Source organism: Mycteria americana, chromosome 6, assembly GCF_035582795.1.
Source record: "Mycteria americana isolate JAX WOST 10 ecotype Jacksonville Zoo and Gardens chromosome 6, USCA_MyAme_1.0, whole genome shotgun sequence".
NCBI classification, from domain to species: domain Eukaryota; kingdom Metazoa; phylum Chordata; class Aves; order Ciconiiformes; family Ciconiidae; genus Mycteria; species Mycteria americana.
The window spans coordinates 19,670,754-19,687,377 of record NC_134370.1 but is presented as its reverse complement, the minus strand read 5'-3'; the positions used below and the strand labels follow the sequence as shown (position 1 = coordinate 19,687,377).

General features: G+C 45.2%; 1 protein-coding gene across 1 annotated transcript; it reads right to left on the bottom strand.

Annotated features, from left to right (window-relative positions):
* Window positions 1-1,605: 1,605 nt before the first annotated feature.
* FGFBP3 (fibroblast growth factor binding protein 3) lies at window positions 1,606-2,760 on the bottom strand. The gene is made up of 2 exons (XM_075504096.1): window positions 2,679-2,760; window positions 1,606-2,218 (listed from the first exon to the last, which is right to left on the bottom strand). The coding sequence occupies exon 2, from the start codon at window positions 2,128-2,130 to the stop codon at window positions 1,606-1,608; it is 525 nt and encodes a 174-aa protein (XP_075360211.1). The 5' UTR covers window positions 2,131-2,218; window positions 2,679-2,760.
* Window positions 2,761-16,624: the final 13,864 nt, after the last annotated feature.

Here is a 16,624-nt window from a genome sequence, read left to right as displayed (position 1 = left end):
AAATTCTGTAATCCAGCAAGGTAAATAATGCTGCCATAAGAATATATATTACATGGCTAAACACTCATCTATCAGTAATGCTAGAGCTTTGACAGAGGTGTATTTTCCTGAGGCAGAGAACTGGTTACACAGGGACCACTAGCCTTGCAAAAATAGTGCTGACTTCCTCTTCTAGCCCAGCTGCTTCCCCAGGGATTCTTCAGGTTAAAAAGAAGATATACCTGCTGCTTCCTCATGCGACTGCTCCTTGGAACCCTCTTGTTTGAGGGGGACTGGGTTCTATTTTCGACATTGCCCTGTCTGCTTTATCCGTGGCTTATGTGGTTGTTGCACTGCACCCGTCGGGATGTGATGTTTTATCCCTGGTCCTGTCGTGTGTGAGGGGACCGCGATGGGGCTCTGCTGCTGCTGGGATACTGCTCCTCTGTGCGCCATCCGCTGACGCAGTGAAACGTTCTGCTTCAGGAATAACGTATGAGAAGCAGCCCTCTGAGTGGCTGCAGGGGTAATTTCAAGATATCCCTGCAGAACAATTAAATTAATGTCATCCTTAATCAAACACGTCTCTGCAGACAGGTTTCTGCACAAGTGACTCCCCAGGAGCTTCTTTTTTTATGAATGAAGGGGCTAGGTCCTTCCCACATTTACCTCGAGTGCAGCCCTGCTTTCTGCACAGCTGTACTGGGCAGCGGGGCAGAGAAGTTGCTGACGCGCGGTCGGGTATGGGCTGCGGAAATCACAATCCCTTTTCTTAGAATGAGTGGGATGTGTCTAAAGGAGAGAAATCGGGACTGAGGAAAACCTGAGCTTTCCGTACCAAAATGTACCACAGAACTGTGCTTCAGTAAGTGGATAAAGTATTTAACATCCCAAACCCCTCATCCCCCTTGGTAAAACAACTTGCCTACTTCAACACTACGTTCCTCTGAATGTGACTGCTGCTTTGGCCTTAGCTCATCAGCGAGGTGAAACACCACTAATCTCCACAATGCAGCCCCTGCACCTAGCTGCTTCTGAGTTTCCCAATCTTTCCACAGCTGGTTTCTCACCCAACTCTGTTCATGTTCCTGTTCCAAGTCAGCCAGTGATCACCTGCTCTGTGGCAACAGGACCGGACCGGCTTGTTTAGCTTGTGAAATCTTTGTAAGCAAGGAAGCCTTTCCTCGGACTTACTGTTTAGTGAAGTCTCAGTTGTTCCTTACTTTGGTGTAAACGTCTGTTTTTCTAGTTGGGCAATTTCAGTGTAGCTTTAACCTTTAGGCTTATAGAAATTGATTTGGGGAGGGAATAGCTCTCTCAGCGTTTATGTCCTTTGAAAAACCCTAACGTACTCAAAGACATGAACTGTCCCTAGATGCTCTCATCTCAGTTAGCTGACAGATGTCGCGCACGTTGTTCAGCCGCGTAACGGTGCTGCGGGTATTACCGGGCTCTGACGAGAAAAGAGTTACGCGAGCTTCTTGTCATGAAATAGTTACCACTTTATTGGGGAGGAAAAGAGGAAAGCTGACAGAGTCGAGGGACACGGGTGGCAGGCGGGGGAGGGCTGGCAGGGCGGACCGCGGCGGCCGGCCGGGCAGCGCCAGCCCCGGCCCGGGGGGCGGCTCAGCCCTCCCAGAAGCCGACGAAGAAGCTGCACAGCGAGTGCCACCGCTCGGCGCAGTAGGCCTCCGCCGGGTCCCCGGTGGGCTCCGCGGCGGCGGCCGGCGGGGAGGGCCCGGGGCCGGGGCCGGGGCCGGGCAGCAGGCGGAGCTGCGCCTCGGGCGGCGCCCGGCCCGGGCCGCAGAGGCGGGCGCTGAGCGGGCCGGCCTGGGCGCAGGGGTGCCGCCGCCGCCGCAGCCTGCCCAGGATCTGCCGCCAGAACTGGCGGCTGCGGGCGCCGTAGGCGGGGCAGCGGCGCGGCTCCCCGCGGTAGGCGCAGCTCCGCGCCGCCCCGCCGCCCGCCGGCGGCCGGCAGCTCAGCCGCAGCTCGGTGGCCCCCGCCGCCGAGCGCAGCTCCCAGCTGCAGCGGTGCTGCTCCGGCGTGGAGAACCGGCCCGCCTGCGCCGCCGCCTCCGCCTCCCGGCCCGCCCCGCCGGCGGCCGCCGCCCCCAGGGCGGCCAGGGCCAGCAGGGCCAGGGGCAGGCTCATCTCCTCGGCGCCGCGGGAGCCTCCTCCGGTGCCTCAGCGACGGAGCGTCCCGGCACGGGGCCCGCCGGCCCGCCGCATCCTCCGCGCCCTGCGGAGACACGGACTCTGGCGGGCGGGTGCCCCCGCTGCTCCCGCCCGCTGCCCGCCCCGGCGGGAGCGCAGCCCCCGGGGCCGCGCCAGGCTGAGCCGGGTGGGGTTTGTCTCGGCAGAGGGGCGCGGGGCGGGCTTGTCTCTCCGGGGCCGTGGCCCCCGGGGCTTTTGGCTTGTCGTCGTCGTCGTCCCCCCCCCCCCCGCCCTGGCTCCGCTGACGGACCGCCGATGGCGGCCGGGCCGCGGGACCACCCCAGCCGGGAAGCCGTAACCCCGCGGCAGCGTGAGCCGAGAGCCCGCACCCGCCGGCTGCGGCATCGAAGCAGCGAGCGGCCGCCGCTCGGCAGCCAGAGCCGGCTCCCGGCCAACCGCTCCCCTAGAGCCCCGTCGTTTCCCCCCCAACCCCGTTTCCTCCCCGTGCCCCCCGCTATTTTCCGCCCTGTCCCGAGGGCACTCACGGCGCGCTGTGGGGTGGGTGGAGGGGCCCGGGGACAGGCGTGCGCGGCGGGCTGCGGTCTCCGGCTGCCGCCGGCGGGGCCGGGGCCGGGGGTTATCAATGGCCGGGGGCTGCCCCCGCCGACGCCCCTCCCCGGCCCGCCGCCCGCGGGGGGACAGAGCGGGGACACGGGGGGGACAGCTCTGTGCCCCGACGGCACCGGCTTGCGGGAATTCCCCGACACCCCCCCCTCCCCTTTTGTTCGAGGAAACCGCACGCCGGTACCGCAAAACCCTCCCGGGGCTGCGGCGCCGGGGGCGGTGGCCGAGGGAGCGGGGTCTGGGTGCCGAGTCGGGCAGCGGCGGCGGTGCGGATAGCCTCCCCTCGGGGGCATTCTGGTGGACGAGAATCGATTTATTTCTTTTCCTTTGAAGCTGGCGGAGTTAGATCACAGAAAGGGAATCTCATTTCGGAAGTAAAACAGCCGTGTGGGCTGTTCTGGGGTGGTTGTTTTTTCTTAATGTGGAGGCAGGCTTCCGTGTGTGTGAGGGGTGTTTAAAAAAAATGCCCGAAGTTTCAAGAGAACGTAGACGTGATCTTTGTGTTACTGCACGTTTGGGGATGGGAGATCAGACACCAGTTTTGGGAATCTCTGGTCGGACGTAGACTCTCAAAATCCACATGTGCTTACGTGTCATGGGCAACGATTCACTTTGCACATCTGTTCCAAACTGCTTATCACTCTGACCCTCTTATGAAGATCGGAGAGAGCAAGCCCTCGAGTTCCCAGCAGCTCCCCGCTGTCTCCGCAGCAGCGGATCAGCAGCAGAGCGTGTCCCTGCTCAGCACGCCGAGCCCAGCACCGCGCGGCAGAGACGCTCCTCACCCAAGGCACTCGCAGGGGAGGTCCAGGCTGTTCCCTGAGCTGTCACAAGCTTTTGGAAAGATTACTACTGAGCTCTATATATAGATACACTCATATCCCCCATGTATATTTATACCCTATATTTACATTGATGTGGAGATACTATCCAGACCATGGTACCGTCGGTGTAATGCAATAGCTGAACTGCAGCTATCCTAAAGCAGGCAGGGCTGTGGGCACAACGCAGGCTGAGACCAGCTCTGACTCTTGCCCCTCGGCGGCTCGCGGGACAGGGCCCTCCCCGGTACGCGGCGGACAGACACTGTGTGTCAGCCACCGCACCGGCCGGAGCGCAGCAACAAAGGCGTTGGTAGAGCAAAGCTAAAACGTAGCCTTTGCACAACAAGATAAATGTTGCTGTAATGAAGACTGACTGGGACAGTGACATCTGCTCTAGGCTTTCTTCTTGTGTCATCCCTCCTTTACAGTGACTTTGTTAAAGATGTACCGTGCTTATAGTAGGGAAGAGTCTGCCAAGCACCCCAAAAGAGTGCCTCAGTTACATGTGGATATTTGGGGGTACTAGTACTCCTCTAATCTTTCCTCACGGGCTGTTCTATTTTGGAGAAACAACATTCAGTGGGACTCAATGGAGGAGAGAGAGACTGATATTGACTCATTTATCTTTCTGTGCAGTAAGTCCTAAAAAGGAAAGACTTCTGCAGAGACTGAGAGAATGACTGCTGGAGAAGAGGTGGGATGCGGAGTCCTTTCTCCAGTTTGGAGGAGGGGAGAGCATTTTCAGATAGATCTCCCATTTCCTAGCTGCATGTCATACTTGGAGCTCTCTTTAGCTCTCCCTAGTTGGTTGGTTGGGGTGGTGGTGGGGGAAACAGCAGGGGAGAGAGGGTCGTGAGAAGGAAATACAATGGCTTAGGCAACAAACCATAGGAGAGGGCTTACAACCAAGAATCTCAAGTGGACGCTGGTATCACTTTCTGACCTGGAGTTACCTACATAACTGTCTCCAAAGGACAAGGCTTAGCTGACTGTTAGCTGTGCATGGCTCCTTGCTCAGCATGCTGGATTGTGTAAATCCCTTTCATGGGTGCTGAGGACTTCCCATGGGCTGTAGGAGGAATCTTGGCATCTAACTTAGGGCTGTGGGTACCATGAGGCACCATAAAGAACTGCATTGTGACTTTTAAAACCCTCTGTGGCTCCAGTGAGCATAAGGCACATCATGTGCCTTAGCTTATTAGTCCACCAAACCTTGGAGTTGCTTTCAGATTAAGGTCTAACCACCTGTAATTGCTATATATTATTACACTGAGATCCTTGTCCATTTTCCACATTCTTGCTGTCATTTATGCAATGTGAAATGGAGTTGTCTAATATGTTTGAGATCAAGATCACTTTTATAGCAGGTTATCATAAGTGTATCAGGTTTGGAGGGAAATGTTACTGTGTGTTTTAATGAACATTTTGCTATTATACTTTTTGGACAGTTTACTTTAAACTCATACAAGTTATTACTCTTCAGGAACTAAGGAAAGAAAATGAAACAGAATGAAAGCTTGCCTAGCCTCCCCATATAGTAATTTTATCCTCCTTAATCTTCTTCGCCATGTTTTCCTGGTACGTATATTTACACACACATTTTCCTCCATGATTGTGACTCATCTTTTGCAGTAAAGCAGATGTTAGTGTTTGATACTTATTGCTTCTATATTAATTTTCCTGCACATGCTACAATTTTATCTCTTGGTTTTGATGAGGATATGGGGGTGGGGAGGAGAGATCATTCTTACATTACTAAAATCACTGTATCCTTTTGTTCTGTGTTTGCAGTTAAAATAATCTAGCTAGTCTGTATTGCTGCTGCTGCTGGGTTTTGACTTCTCTTTCCCTACCATCCCCCTCGCCTTAGAATATAACCTTTATAGTTCTAGAGTTCAGCTGGTTATGGAGTTATCTTTGAAAACATGATCAGTGTGCACTGTGGCGGAGATACTTGCCTTGTATCTGCAGACAGCCTGAAACAAATCTCAGAGGAGTTAACGGGCCTGTCCATCTAAGTAAATGACACAAAGTTAACGTGAACACTCACAGGAACAGTCTAAACCACAGGATTCAGCTCAATGGAGAGAAGTGTAGGATACAGGTCTGAAACACCTGCACAAATCCAAGATGATGGATGGTGACTAAGTAATGCCTGCAGAAATGCATGTAAGGCTACAGTGAATCACAAGCTGAATGTGAGACATTTGTCATGCAACTGCAAAAAAGGCAGACACATAAATAAGGATATCGCCTGTAAGACAAAAGAAGTAAGGCATGGGCTAAAGCCAGACTTTGACTGGGGCATTGTATCCAGTTTTAAGCATTACTCTTCAAAAAAGATAAAGATCAACTGGACTGAGTCTGCAGAAGAGTAATGAGAATATCACAGACCTAGAGAACTTGATTTATGATGAAACAATTTAAGCAATGGGCTTGTTAACCTAAAGAAGAAAAGAACTAAGAAGGCAAATATGGCAATAGTAAAAATTCAACCACTGCTTAAAGCTGTCTCCTTCTTTATGCCATTTCATTCCATTTCAGAAGTTCAGACAATAGCTTTAATTACACTTTTCATTGGCCAATGAATAAATTATCCTGTTAAAATTTAACTCTGAACCAAAAAAACCTATATTCCGTTTGTAGGCCACTTCACCCACATTGAAGATATTGTACAGGAAGCTGGGTTAGGGCATTGACTTCAGGGTTTTAAGCTTTGAAAATTCAGTTGAGTTAACCATGTTGTTTATGAAAGGTCCAGTCACTGTGAAGAGTAATACTTATTTCTCTTATTCTGACCCTAGGATTGCAGCAACAATTGTTAATGATTGCAAGAATAGTTTTGCTTTACAAGTGGGAAGTAGCCACAGTCTCCAGCCCTGTCATTATAAACTCCTTTTCAGAGAAGTGGGTAGTGTAAAGAACATTGATTCATAAACCTAAATTGTTTTAAATATACAACATGAGCATAGCTGTGTCTAACCTACTTGTTTGAGCTATCAGTTTTCTGATTTCTTGGTACTGGCTCAAGAGAGTAAAATCATATTTAATGTGGTAATAAGCATCGTCTACAGGGAGATAGACTGAACTTCTCAGTTACCTGGTCTTGTTCAGGGCAAGCCAAGCTCTGCATGGTATAAAAGACAAAAACTGGTGGCTGAAGAGCCATGCAGAGACAGATTTCTCCATTTGGTCATGAAGCAGAATAAAATATTACCTTACACTGGGAAGGTGCCCAACAGTCCCATTCATCTCTGCTGGGCACCTCAGAAGTTCAGCCCCTAAAGGGTATCATGTATTTACTGGCTTTACTGGTAGAGGTGTCTAATGCTTGATGTCCACTTATGCTGGAGGATCTTCTGAATGCAGACAGTTGTAAGGTTCCTCACTCTGAGCCAGAGCACTGCAAGGCAAAGTTCTGAACCATTTCTCATCATCTTTCCTCCTTCCATCACTAGCTGGCAAGTAAGTGTGACTACTGTTTTGTAAGATTAGGCACAGGTTAATATATTATTACCACCTTTGACCTGCAGATAGCTGAAATTCTGGGGTTTGTGTCCTGTTTCCAATTGTATAGAAGGAACAAAGTGAAACAAGAATTTCCTTGCTCAAATTTTCCTTTCTTTTTAAGTCTCTCCTAGATCCTATTTAAGCACTTCTCTAGGGTCAGACTGTTGCCTTTGTCTGGGTTTTTGGCATGTTTGTGTGTTGGTTCTTTCCTTCCCTGCCAATAAAGTTCCAATGAAGTTCAACCCAACCTTTCATTCAAAAGATGGCTTTTTGCAAAATGATAGAAAAGTTAAAGAAACTGTGTAGTATTGACCAAGGATTAGCAGATCTATAAGTCAATTTCTTATGCTGCAGAATCTCTTTGAAATAATCCCTATGCCCATCCTTCAGTCAACAGATCATGCTGCTGCTGAATGCTCTCTTGGAAGCCAGGCTGTTGCAGGGTGCTTCAGAATCATCCCAGAATACGGTTTCTCCTCAATTCATTTGCTTTAACGAAAAATGTTCCACATATGTTTCCACCATCTTTGCTGTCTCGCATGCCCTGCAGGTTTTTTCACAAGCTGATCTGAGTCATTTGCCTTGTGTTCTCCAGTGCTGTGTTTTTCACACTGGAGTTCAGGAAATCTTAGTGATTTAAGCTTTTGGTAGTGGTTCCTTTGCTCCATAGGAACCGCTTTGTCCCTCGCACCATGTGCATATTCCTTTCTTGCTTTGACTTGTATATTCTCAACTCAGATTGTTGTATTTCTGATTAGACACACATAAATACGTGCTAATTTTTCTAAGTATGTAATTTTTCATATTTAAAATGCCACCTGTTAAATGTTCTCTTCTATAATCTGCCTTCCACTGTGAGGATGCTTCTTTTCCAGTCATGTAAAGGTCACCTTTCTTATTCTTTACCTTCATAAGCAAACTTAAGAAGTTTTTTTATTTCTGTGTCTCAAGTGTTTGTCAAAGAGTCATTGTTGTCTCCTTTTGCAGAGAACCCACATGACCGCTATTTCCTTCCTTCTTTCTTCACTGTATAATTAATGGACTGACCTCGGCATTGACAATGCCCCTTGTTGAGCTTGCTATGGGAGCTGCTAAAACACCCCTACCACTCCAGGATTTCTATCAGCTGATCAAAATTTCAAGTCTTGTGAAAGCCTGAACTTCAGCTTTGCCTTTTCCATTCTTTAAGCTCGTTCAAAATAAATCAGTCTCTGCCCTCTAATAGTGAAGGAAATCACAGAAAGAATTGATTTCAGCTACTACTAAACAGAGGACTTCATTTGGATACCAAAAAAGACCATTTCCTTTCATAGAACTTATGGCTGGTCATCCTACAGTCAATTTAAAGAAGCGGAAAATATATTCCTCATTGTTGTAGCAACATGTATACAGACCTATATGTAATTAAAAAACCATGCAAGCACTGTAGAATGAAAATGAGTTGCTTTTTAAAGTGATCTTGGCCACTTATTTTAGACACAGACAGAAGGAGTGGGGCGGACCCATTTAACCTGAACATTTCTAGAAATGTGAAGTGTTAAAATTAACCCAACAAATGCATCTTGAGACTATTTCTTTGCTGTCTTTCATAATGTGGTGGAGATGACCAACATGCTACAGAAGGCTTATTTCATCGTTTAAGCGAGAAGAGTAGCTAAAGGCGGGGGGGGGAGCTAAAATGATGCAGGAGATCAGCTATTAAAAAGTTACCAGAGCATGCTTGTATCAGATGGTGAGAGAGCATTTTTATTCAAGAAGCAGCAGCCATAGCGTGAGGATAACAGACGGCTGCTAATGTAAAACCCGGTACTGCAGCATGAACTCCCCATTCGCCACGTGTGGGAGGAAACGTGTTGTACAGATCACTGAGAAGACTCAGAGGGGTGGGATTGCTTCCTTTTTTTCTTCTTTTTGTGAAATGTGAGGGAAGTTCACGTTCTGAAAATGTAAGTTGTGAGGGGTTCATTAACAAAATGTAGTTGCAGAACTTTTCAAAAAGGAAACACGTTATAATTATTTGACAATCAAGTTGTAAACAGAAGACTGAGTTCTTTAAAATAGATTAAATGTCTTGTGGTTTGAGTGAAAGAACTTCAAAGCTATATATTGGAATACAAGTTTAAAAAAAAAAAAATCTAGAACAAAAGGTCTGATCTACCAGGTTCCAGTTAAAATTCCAGAAAACCTAAATGGCAAATTTATAAAACATACAATAAACTGACCTGGTATGTTTAATTTTATTTCATAAAAAATAATAGAAATACAGTTTTCTTCAGAAAAAAATAGACTAACATGGATAATGCTTTCTGTATATCATCACAGTAAAGTACTTCACCTGAGACTGGAGCAAGTTCAGACATTGAACTTGTCCAGCCATTCAGTTTATTCAGAGCTTAATGCTCTTACCAACTGCTCACAAACTGAAGGCTGGAGATTGGTCTTCCATGGCGTGAGCTGATATGTAGACTATTACAAGGAAGAGTAAATGTCAAAAGAGATAATTATGAAAGATGTCATGTACCTAGAAGGTGGATGTTTTTCTTAAAAAACCCCATTTTTTAATGGGTTATGTTTATTTTTATATTGTGTTTTTGTCTAAAGATCTGAGGTAGTGGGGAGAACACTGGTGTATTAGACACTAGCAAACAATGAAGTTGGCCCTGCCCTATAAATTAAAGTGATTTTTTTTTTTTTTTGTGGGGCAGAAATACCCAGGCTGTACAAGCCCATGTATACTCTGACAACATATGATTCATGGCTCTTGTATTACAAAATTAAAACCGGTTTGATACTGTCTTTAAGTAGAACCATACTATGCATAAGTATCAAATAAAAAAACCCACCATAACAAAGAAATATCAAGGAAAGACACCTAATTAAAAGGAGAACTAAGAACCTAATGTTAATAAAAGCAGCTGAGCAGCATATTCTTGCTCGTGTGTGTTTGCCTTGACACTACACAGGCCACCAAGTTTCCAAAAAGGTGTTTTCTGGTTTGATACAAATGTGCATCCATCCTGTTATGAAGCATTTGCTGCAGGCACAGTTTTCCAAGCAGTTCTGGCATTTTCTTTGGTGTGTTAGAAAATATGGTGTTTTATTCTTGTGGTAGAATATATGGAATAATCTGCTCCTAAAAGCAAGTAATAGTAAACACTGCACTTGTACACTTTTACCCATCTGTTTTCTTGTTTTAGTTTGCTATTGCTAGCTCTTTGGTCTGGATCCCTAAAAGCCCAGGTGCACTGTAGCTTCTGTGAGTTCTGCTGCCAGGCTCTGCCTGCACTTGTAGTCCTAACACGTCTGTGAAAGGCTGCTGGTACACGTGGAGAACTTCACGTAGGCAGTTGTGGAAAGTTTGGAAGCGATAACAGAATTTATACCCAAAACACAATTTTCCCTTCACATACCATAGCTGCTGCTCTTCCCAAAGAATATAATTACTTTCCCCATTGCCTTGCTACTCTCAGGATGTACCAAGGGATTAGCAAAGTAGGACAGAATTGGAAAACTCATAAACTGAAGTTCCTTCTCTTATTTCTTAAGCATGATAAAAATCACTCTAAGAGTTTTTTTCCCCTCAATTTAGAAAGAAAAATGAATCCCCAAACCTAGAAACCTTTTTTACACCTGTGCTAGTGCTTCAGAGTTGTGGAGAAACTAGTCAATTCATCCCCTTTGCTCTGCAAGGTAGAAAATGGGTATTATTTTTGTGGTACATACAGCAAAACTGACACGCAGATAGAATATGTTCCCATCCCTAAATCAGGAATATCAAAAAACCCAGGCATCCTGACAGCCAGCCAGACAAGCCTATCCCACTGGAGATGTGGGCTGGCTCTGGCTGTATTTTGGTGAGGTCCAAAGGAGAAAGTCACGTAAACAAAGTCCTGCCCTGACACTCCGCTGCTGCCCCTGTGCCGCAGCCCACCGTCCCCTCTGCTATGTGCTGGACTGCATCGCTGGGTGACCACCGAGCCTCCAAGCAGGACCTGGGACTTGTTAAGCCTGGAAAGGATCATTCTTTGGGATCTACATTTTCATCTTTCTAAAGACCTGATGCTTCTGAAAGAAGTCTTCCCATTGTGGACTGAGTGCATCCACAAGAAAGCTGCTTGTTGGAGACAGGAGACAAGAGGTGTGCAGGGTGTTAGTTCCATCACTGGACAAAGCACCTAGTGCATGCACTCTGCCTTTTGTGCAATCTCTCTACATCCAACGTGGTCAGGTTTGCGTCTTTTCTTCTCTTAGCAAATGATAGTTACTTTCCCCTTTCTGCATCCTGGTCTCTCTGGGCCTAAAAGGCTCCATTAGAAATAGAAAATATTTTTTCCACACCCTGGCTTATTAGGAGAGCATAGTGATGAGACCTTTATACTTACCAGGCCAGGTGGTAACAGAATCACAGCAAATACTACAGAATCAGGCAGGGAGGGAACTGCTTGTAGTGTACGGAGGATGCATGCTAGCATGGTAGCAGGCAATATAAAGCGGTGGGATTGCATGCAGGTAGACTGAAATTTAGGAAAAATCTATTTTGTGGATACAAGATTGCATGATGGTAGATGCTCAGCCTAAAGGCCATCAAAACCACAATGACTCCTTCTGCTCGGTACATCCAGTTCTTCCAGGTTAACCCCTCGGGGATGCTGACATTCTTTGTATTTTCCATTGTAACATGTATCAGTAGACTGAAGTTATGGAAGTCTCTGTTCCTGGAGCAATATGCCATGAAGAGCTTTTTCCTTTCTTACCACACATGATACCCTTGCCAAGACTGATGGGTCTTCTGCCTCTAAAATCCTATAGCCTAAGTTAGAATGCAATGTTAAGGAGGAAAATTGCCGTTTCTTTGAAAACACACTATAGCTGAGGTCAAGAGATAGTGATGAGCATTTCCTGAATGGAAATGTGTGATTTTTCTAAGTAATACAGAAATATTTAGTGTCAATACTCAGTGGTATTAAACTACATGAAAATTTTCCCCTGGACTGTTGTTCTGCCTTCAAGGTTATTTTTTTTTAATTGTATATAGATTTCCTTCATCTTCCGTCAGTGTGTTTCCCAGGAGCAACTCTTGACTGGACTGCAGGGGAGCAGGCATGTTGTAGCAACACCTAGGGAGAAAAAATATATTTGGAAGCATATGACTTGAGGCATTGTTTGAACTCAGCTTGTGCCACCCCATTTCAGCTTTATAAAGTAAGACATACTTAACAACAACTGAAGCTCAAGAAGACATTTACAATTAAAATTTTTTGCCTGTCCAGCTTGCTTGTCTCTGAAAGTTAGGCTTAAATTCACAAAGGGGATTATTCAGAAGTGAAATAAAATGTTGTTTCTATTAAAAAAAGGTAATGCATATTCAGATAAGCAGCTATTGTGCATCATCTGGAAGCAAAAGTGACGGTAGTAGTGAGCGCAGTGACCTGTGCTTCAAATAAAATCAGTTTATTTGAATTGCAGATATCAGCACAGCACAAAAGGCATTACACTTCATTCCCTTGTCCCTGGACTAGCCCCAGATGTGCTCAGATGGTGCCTCTGAGGGGCATCATAGCAACTTTTTACCCCACCTCAAGGAAATGGCTTCCACTACAAACATCTTTAAAGCTACTTTATGCTCCTTCAGTAGCATAAGTTGTCAGCAGTACAGTGAAAATCTAGCCCCTTTTTGAAAGAAGCCTGCAGTAAGCTGTTGTGTCCCAAAACCACCCTATTGTTCCCATAATAGTTGCTCAATATGTTATGCTTTCTTGTGCCTTGTATACTCACATTTTAGGAAGTCATTTAGGCAGCTATCTTGAGAGCTATCTGTCTTAATACCTATTAAAATGTAGCCTTAAAAGGTTCTTGAAATGCATCGGTGGTGCAGAACTCTTATTGCAGCTCCATCAATAAAAATTGCCTTTGCTTTCAAGAAGAGTCTTGCTATGAGTAAAATGCTGTTAGGCTGGGTTAGAAAGTAGTCTAGGTGGCCAGACTGGCCCTGTGGTGAATACCTGCTGTCAGTGCTAAAGTGTTAAGACAAAACCAGGGGCCTAACAATATGCAGCTGGAAATGAAAAGTGGGAAAGGAAACAAAAGCAGAAGTAGCCACTGTTCCCTTTGAAAAACTGTTTGAAAGGAGAACATCACACTGGAGAGACATCTGCGTAAATGTAACGGCAAAGGTGGCTTTTGTTGTCGATGCCACTTGTCTGATGATTTGGTTTCTAAGGGATTCTCCTCTTCCAAGCTTCTTCGCAGATGCTGTGAAGCACACAGCGGGACGGCACCGTCCGTCGCACAGCAGAAGGCGCAGCTGCAGGCCCAGCACGCCGATTCCCTGCGGCACGCTGTTAACGGCATGGCTGCCGCAGCAGGACGGGCGGTACCCGAAGTAATGCAGCCACAGCCCCGCGGGAAAGGACGCGAGCAGAGGATGTCCTGGTCATGTGGAACAGCCCCTGCCCCGAGTGCCTGCGCCCTGGGAAAGGGACAGGCTTTTGAGAATGTGGGCAAAGTCTTTCCTTTTTCTGGGGGTCCACCTAGCAGAGCAGAGGATTTCTTTTGACCATTGCTGTGGGTGTGAAAGGCCTAATAGCGGGAGCGACTGTCGCGGAAGGCTTTCTGGGTTACGATGGTGCAGACGTTTTCTTTTAAGCTCTTGAAGAGCTTTAGCCTGAGGGCTGGCAGCACACCAAGGAGGCATCAGTCTGATGCTACGGTAATTCATGGCCTGGAAGCACTGGTACTACAGGATAAGCACACTTAGAGTGAAAATTATGGTTATTAATTACCACTATCAATTAATTTATTGTCACAATGTAGTTTGGCAGCACTAAAATTCTGCTATAGTCCAAAACGTAAGAGACAAAATGTCTAATTACCAGTTTGCTGTCTTGAAACTCAGCTCTGTTATATATTTCCTTCCCTCTGTTAACAAATGTGCACCAAGAACATTTGCCATAATGCTGCCTCTCATGACTGTATTACTGATTTAGGCATTCGTAAACACTCTATGCTCTGTGTTAGTTTATGCATTCATTTATTTAAACTACTTTGGAAAATTGATAGTTCTTATCACTTTGATGGTTTATATCTTTTTATTTCCTGAAATCTAAATGGGATGTTAGACTTTTCAGACTGACCATCAAACAAAAGATCAAATCCAGCTCTGCGTACATAGGAAAGATCATTACCTCTTGTCAGGTTTTTAGTACGATCTCTAAGTGATTCACCTTTGTTAGCAACAGCAAAAAATGCAACTAGTTTGCACATTTGATCATGTTATCTCCTGTCTGTTACTATCCTGCATCACTGGGGTTTTTTCCCTTTCAGCTAGTCAGAGTCTAGGAGTTTTTCCTCTCATCCTAAAGTAGGTATCTTCAGCTGGTCCAGCAAATCACTCTAGACACATTTGACTGTTTGGCCTAGATCTCCATTGACTGCAATAAAAGTTCAGACAACTTGCTCACATGTAGCTAGTTACCTTTCATGCAAAAGTCGTCACAGGATTTGAGCCCATGAAATAGTGTATATAAACTCCATTCAGCCAGTTCAGATCTAAATATGAAAAGAGTAAAATGAAGTGATGTGTTCTTACTGAGGGTGGGTGCAAAGATGAATTTAATTAGTTAAAAATATATTAAAATGTTGAACCGCAGAAAACTCCATGAAAATGATCTTTAAAGAAAAAGGGGAACCTAGCAACGGTTTCTGCAAATTTTACAAATGGAAATGTCTTCTCACTACCTAAACTAAAATAAAACTGGCTCAAGATGAAATTCTGCTCCTCTGGTTGATGAAGATAAACCTACATGTTTCCCTAGCATCTTCATTCATTTTATGCCATGCACATGTAAAGATCCTGCACACATGTCCACACTTCACTTACTGCTGTCAGTAGTTCCACTGGTAGGCAGTTTTCCTATCATGTAGCTAGTTAACTTAGAAAAATGTGAAATGCAGGCATAAGCCCTGGGTTTTCTAAAATGTCTTGAATGATTAGACACAGGTAGGGAGTGGGGAGGGATAACAAGCTCAGATCAGGATTACCATAAGTTTTTTTCAAGCTAAATATGCTAGAAAAATTAATTACTTTGTTTAACATCTTTGTGCCTTTCTTTGGTGGAAATGCAAATCGGTTCTTAAGAGCACTAGAAATCTGAGGAGTAGCCCGTGCCCAGAGGGTGCATCCTGCTGTATGTGCCTTTGCAGTAGGAAAGGCAAGAGGGTTCAGGAAAGTGAGTTAATTATGACAATGAGATAAATAAAGTTAAGAGTTATGTGGTGGGAGTCTGTAACCATGGTGATGAAACCACTTAAGTACATTAGAGTCCAGGGGGACTGGACTGATAGTGCTTAACATCCAGAAAGGCACTTCAACCTCCCAGGTGAGGAAAAAAAGCAGTTTATAAAGAATAGAGAGTTTTTCACAAAAGAATTTTTACTGAGAAATACTCAACTGATTGAAATCTACTTAATATGGTGTGTGTGTAGGCGCAACCTCTGAAATCTAACTCAAGAGGCATGATTTCGGCAAAAGCAAAACAACAGATGCTTCCGACAACCAAGTTGTATAACAGTTTTTTCTTTTTGCTACCTAGGTCAGCTGTTTCTCCCTGAAATTAAAGTTTAACTGAAATGTTAAGGCATCAGCTTAGTATCAGAGGGATAAGAAAAAAATATATACAGTTGAGGTATGATCTTGTTTTCCTTTACGTTGATATTTCCACTGAATTCAGCATGTGTTAAAGTTACATCTAACTATACACTTGTGGATGAGGTGTTTTGGGTTTGGTTTTTTTTTTTTAGCTTTATCATAGGAACTATATGTAATAGTTGCTAAATCAGAACTATTAATTCATTTTTCCATTTTTACATATATTTGGATGGAGTTTCTAAGGACACAATGTAATTTAGTCTGTATTCAACTCAACAAAGCAAATTACAACAATTTAGCAAGAAATAAAGGGAGGAGGAGGGAAGGCTGATTTTGGAAAAAGACTATTTCCTCTGATGCCTGGGAAATATACTTTGCAATATATAAGGGCTAATATCCCTCTGCAATATCCGCATGTCTATGTGCATTTGTGAAGGAGAAAGAAGATGAGGAAGGTGGAAGTTTTTTCCCTGCAGGTTGGATACATGGGTAGACTTCCAGTCCGAGGGGAGGGGGAGATGGGAGGAAATCTAGTCTTTTTAGGTTTTGCTTATTAGGATTTTGCTAATGGGGAGTTTCTCTGAGAATGTATTTTTCTCTTATTATGGTTTGAATTGCAGAATTGTCCCAAGGCTTTATGTTTTCTCACACCAAGGGACCCAGGCTTTTTCTGTCCCTTCTCATTCCTGGAACTGATACGTGTAGAGGCAGTGCTGTAGTGTAACAAGCTTCTTAAAGTCAATGGCGATCTCTGAAAGTTTGTGTGTAATGCAAAATAAACCCCTCCATAAATAAGATGTCAGGAAACAGATAAGCAATAAACAACAGAACACAAAAATGTAAGCATAATGTCAAGGACGCACGTGTGTTGTAGTTAATCTTTTCA